The sequence below is a fragment of the Melanaphis sacchari genome, unplaced genomic scaffold (genome assembly GCF_002803265.2).
Source record: "Melanaphis sacchari strain LSU unplaced genomic scaffold, SCAv2.0 Contig187_pilon_pilon, whole genome shotgun sequence".
Taxonomy (NCBI): domain Eukaryota; kingdom Metazoa; phylum Arthropoda; class Insecta; order Hemiptera; family Aphididae; genus Melanaphis; species Melanaphis sacchari.
Window position 1 is genome coordinate 102,641 of NW_020270902.1, and position 5,198 is coordinate 107,838.

A 5,198-nucleotide genomic window follows, 5' to 3' on the forward strand; every position below is an offset into this window, starting at 1 on the left:
ACTGTTATAATTTTAATATTTTGAAATTGAATATATTAATATATTTTTCAGATTTTCAAACTTTTTTGATAAACACATTAACTCATATAAAATATGACATTAGTAGTTTAATTAATGTTAATCAAATAACTCAAGCAAATGTACAAATTTTAATGGATAATATTCAAACAAAATCATTATCTACTCCTATATCAGCAGATATGTTTGACATAGAATCATTTTTGCCAGTTACAAATCATCACGAACTCTTAGCTATTGAAAATAAAATTCAAGACTGATTTCAGAATGTCACTGGTAAGTATTATAATATTATAATTTATCATACATGGTTTATAACTAAAGAAAGAAATATTATTGTTTTTAGGTTAGTAAGTTGTCGTTATTAGTTGGAAATAAAGATTTGGGAAATAGTGTACGAAGAATAATGGCTAGAGTATTTGATGATCAAATTTTGACAAAATATTCATTATATGGCTTCAAGAAGAAATCACCATTTTCTAAATTGCTGATCTACCGTGTTATTATTGGTAAAAAAATTTTTATTTGTGACTGTTAAAAATTATATTAAGACCAAGTTTTGCGTTTTGGCTTCTTATTGGGATGATAATTTTATTGTATAAAGCTATTACTAGACCTCTAGCTAGACTAAATCTTCATATGAGACAAATCAAATTTTAAGGGGACAATAAAATGCATAACTATTTAACCATAACATACCACTACATTCATATATTTAATATTTTGTATGGGGTAACAACTATAATATGTCTATAGGGAACAATGCTACAGTCCTATATATTATATATTGCAGCATTTTTTAAATATAGTTTTTCATTTCAGATGCACTAAGAGCCCATATCAAGTATAAAATGCACACAGAAAAAGAAATTGATATACCTCTTGGAACCTGGCTTTCCCATGCCCCATTTAGAATTAAAGACAAGGCTAAAAAACAAGTGACTTTACATTCATCTCAAACTTATTCAGTTTAATTTTTATTGTTTATATTACCTAAGTGTATTATAATTTTTAATTTGTAAATAATTTTTACTTAAATAATAAAAAGGTTCATTGCATAATATTGTGTCAATATTTCTTTAGCTAGTGATTTTATAATAACTATTATAAAGTATAAATACAATAGTGCACAGATATTTGGAAAACAATTTCGGAGGGTCACGTGTAAAATATTTTCAAAGAAATGTTTGAGAGAAGGGGGGGAGGCGTACTTAATATCTTCTAATGTTATTATACTCATAGACACAAGGAGAGGGGGCAAGCTGTGGAAATTGCCCCTCCCCTGGCGTTTCAAAAATATTTTTTTAATTTAATGTTTTTAGATAAATTATTATTTAATATATAACACATCTTACATTACCTCCTCCTAAAAAAAATTCTGCAAGCGCTTATGATTATACCTATTACTTATTCTACTTATTCCCAACTGTGTATAAATATAATATAACATATTATGTATAAAGAAAAAATTTTTGCCAACAATATAAGTAAATTAAAAAAAATATTTAATACTCTTTAATATAACATTTTACAAACATTATGTATAATGTTATTAAACTAAATTAAAACAAACATTAAATCTGTGGCCAAAAAATTGTAGGATAACGTTATATTAACATTATTTAATCTATGACTAACTTTATTCAAACATTTTTTAGAACATTATTATTTTTTGCATAACTTTGTTTTAACTTATTTTAAATATGAATTTGCTGTGTGGGAGCTGTAATGTGGCGAATTGAAAAATCGAGCCAAAACGTAACAGAGCAGTTACAACTCGATATTAATCAGTGTGTAACATTTTCATTGCAAATTGATGAAAACACTGATGTGTCCGACACAGCTCAACTAATTGTTTTCATAAGAATGTTAATGAATGATTTTACATCAAAAGAAAAATTGCTTTGCATGATTTCGTTAAAAGGAAGAACCAGAGGTCTTGATATTTTTAATAGTTTTAAGGATATAGTAACTTTGATGAAATTGCCACTTTTCAAATTGGTGTCAATAAATTTCGATAGAGCAGCAGCAATGACAGGACACAATAATGGGTTTATTGCATTATGTAGACAGGATGATGATTTTCCTGACTTTCTGAGCTACCATTGTATTATTCATCAGCAAGTTTTAGCCAGCAAGAGGCTCAATACAAAAGACGTGATGGATACGACCTTCAAAATAGTAAATTCTATCCGAGGAAAACCTCTTCAAAGACGTCTATTTAAAATGCAAATCGAAAACAAGGAAGTAGATTTAATTTTGCTTACGGATGTAAGATGGCTAAGTAGAAGTAGATTTCTTCAAAGATTTCGTGAATTATTGGATGATATTGTTAAATTTTTGGAGGAAAGAGGTGATAGTTTTTCTGAAATGCGTGATGTTAATTGGCTTTGTGATTTAGCATTTTTGGCAGATTTCACGGGACATTTAAGTGATTTTAAGTTGCAAGGGAAAAACATAATAATCATTGATTTAATAAGCTGTATTTCGGCATTCAAGGCAAATGCATTGATTCTTATTAGAGATCTTGAGAAAAAAAACTTACAACGATTTCCAAACTTAGAAGACCATACTCGAAAATATCCCGACATTATTTTTGATTCGAAAAAGTATGTGAAAGAAATCAAAGCCGTTATTGATGATTTTGATGTAAGATTTAATGACTTCAAGAAACTTGAAGATGTGATTCCATTTATAGCACCACATAAAAATCGCATATTTGTAGCATCACCTTGTATTTCGAAAAACGTATTTCCACATCTGCTGACACACTACACCGACGAGCAATAGCCAGTAACTAATATTACTATAATATTATGTTAGCTTAATCGCATGTCCCAGAAATCAGATTATGATATATATATATATATATATTTATCTATAAGATAACGTTTATAATACGTCTATACGTCTGTCACGGAATTCCCTTTTATAAAATATTGGTTTATTCGATCGAATTAAATTTGTCTGGAACGTCGGCGATCGGGCAAAATCGGCATGCTTATCAAAATTTGAGTAAAATTTAAAATATTTTATTAAGTATTTATTAAATATGCACATTTTATGCAATTACTCCGAAATATGCAATTATTATGCATTTTTATGCAAATATGCAAAAATATGCAAAATAAAAAATTAACAATAGAATCTACGTTTTACGAAACGTCAAGATATTTAATCAGAATTATTATACGTCAAATATAGAAGAATATGCATTTGCATAAAAATCCGGGCCCTAATAATAAACAAAACACAATTGAAATAACAAACAAACAAAGAAAGAAATCGGTTCAAACGACAGGTGCGTAATTTAGCGTCAAGCACGAAAGCGTTAAGGCGTTTAATGCAGACATGTTAACACGTTACACATACATACCGGCGCCCGGCGGCATCGAACATCGGCCGCCGCCGCCGCCACTGGTAGAGCTGCAGTCGAACAACTACTAGGTGGGGGAGCCAGAACCGGCTCCGGACGAAAACTGGTCGCCGCTCAAGGCTGATCTCATTTGGAATAGACTGTAGTATTAAGATTTCTTGCTATGTGTTGCCTAATAAAGTCGGAGAATATTAATTAATTAACCTAACCTAACCTAGCGCCTTGTCCAGAGCTGGCAGGTGGATGGGGTATACCAGGGGCTGTGGCTCCACTTCTAGCTGATCCAGATTTCCATCGTCCTCAAGGTATTTATCTGCTTATTGGAGGTGGCTCGTTCTTTGATGTTTTGGGAACAAAAAAAATAGCACTAAATATAGGTTCAGTCACACTATATGAAAGTAGCTTCGGGTGGCTCGTAACAGGAGAACTCTCCAACCAGCATGCACCAACACTTTTCTTAATAGGTCATACGATAGAGGAAAATTGCAAAGTTCTCAGCAGCATTGAAGATGCAAGCTATGGCCGAGCATCCAAAGCGAATAAGAGATGTCAAGAAGAGCAAGAAACACTCCAACATTTTAAGCAACACACCATCCGTGATGAGGAGGGACGTTTTATCGTACGGCTTTCCTCCAAGCAAGCAATCAGTGAAATAGAGCAACATTACCTATGGCGACCGCACGCTTCTTAAACGTTGAGAAAAGATTACAACATGATGAGCATCTAAAGGCTGAGTACATACGGTTTATGAACGAATATATTGAAATGGGACACATGGTTCAAGTATTGGACGATTCGATTCAAATGCAGAAACCCTTTTATCTACCACACCATTCAGTAATAAAAGCATCAAGCTTAACTACAATGGTCCGAGCAGTTTTTGATGCCTCTGCCAAAAGTACATCTGGCGTATCTTTTAATGATGTCTTGAGATGTGGTCCAGTTGTTCAGCAAGATTTATTTTCAATTCTCATTCGCTTTCGCAAGCACCAATTTGTCTTGACTTCAGATATAGAAAAAATGTTTCGCCAAATAAAGGTAGCAAAAGAAGATTAGGACCTACTAAGAATTGTTTGGAGATCTAGCCCTGAAGAATTATTACGGTCGTATCAGCTAACTACAGTCATATATGTAACAACTCCTGCCTCATTCCTGTCAACCTACTGTCTTATAGCACTCGCATAAAGTGTTGAAAAGGAATTGCCAAAAGCTTCAAAGGTGATTGTCGAAGATTTTTACATGGACGATCTAATGACGGGAGCTGATACAGAGGATGACTGCTGTCGGTTGCAATTAGATGTTAGCTCAGTGCTAAACTCAGCAAAGTTACCGTTAAGGAAATGGTGTTCCAACTCCGAATTGGTTTTGCGAAACATATCCAAGTATGTTGACGATCTTTTGTTTGTATTAGATATAGGAGATGATAACACAGTCAAGTCACTCGGGTTGCAGTGGAAACCAGTCGTAGATCATTTTCAATATGACATTCTAGCAATGTCATCAGAAGGTGCGTTATCGAAAAGAGCTATACTCTCTGACCTAAACAAAATTTTCGATCCACTTGGGTTCCTGTCGCCAGTTAGAATCAAAAGAAAAATATTCTTACAACAGTATTGGTCTATGAAGATAGACTGGGATGCATGGCTTCCGGTAGATATTCAGCAAAGATGGATTCTTTTTTATGATGAGCTTGAACAGCTAAAGGAATTGTTCATTCTTAGAAAGGCTATTCCCGAGCGCACCGATATCATAGATGTACATAGATTTTGCGACGCCTCGGAGGAAGCATACGGAGCTTGTATTT

At 33.0% G+C, this 5,198-nt stretch overlaps 1 protein-coding gene across 1 annotated transcript; it reads left to right on the top strand.

The window, feature by feature from the left end:
- The first annotated feature begins 233 nt into the window (after nt 1-233).
- LOC112592722 lies at nt 234-992 on the top strand. The gene is made up of 3 exons (XM_025336876.1): nt 234-294; nt 365-527; nt 841-992. Exons 1-3 carry the CDS (start codon nt 286-288, stop codon nt 990-992), a joined length of 324 nt encoding a protein of 107 aa, XP_025192661.1. The 5' UTR covers nt 234-285.
- Nucleotides 993-5,198: the final 4,206 nt, after the last annotated feature.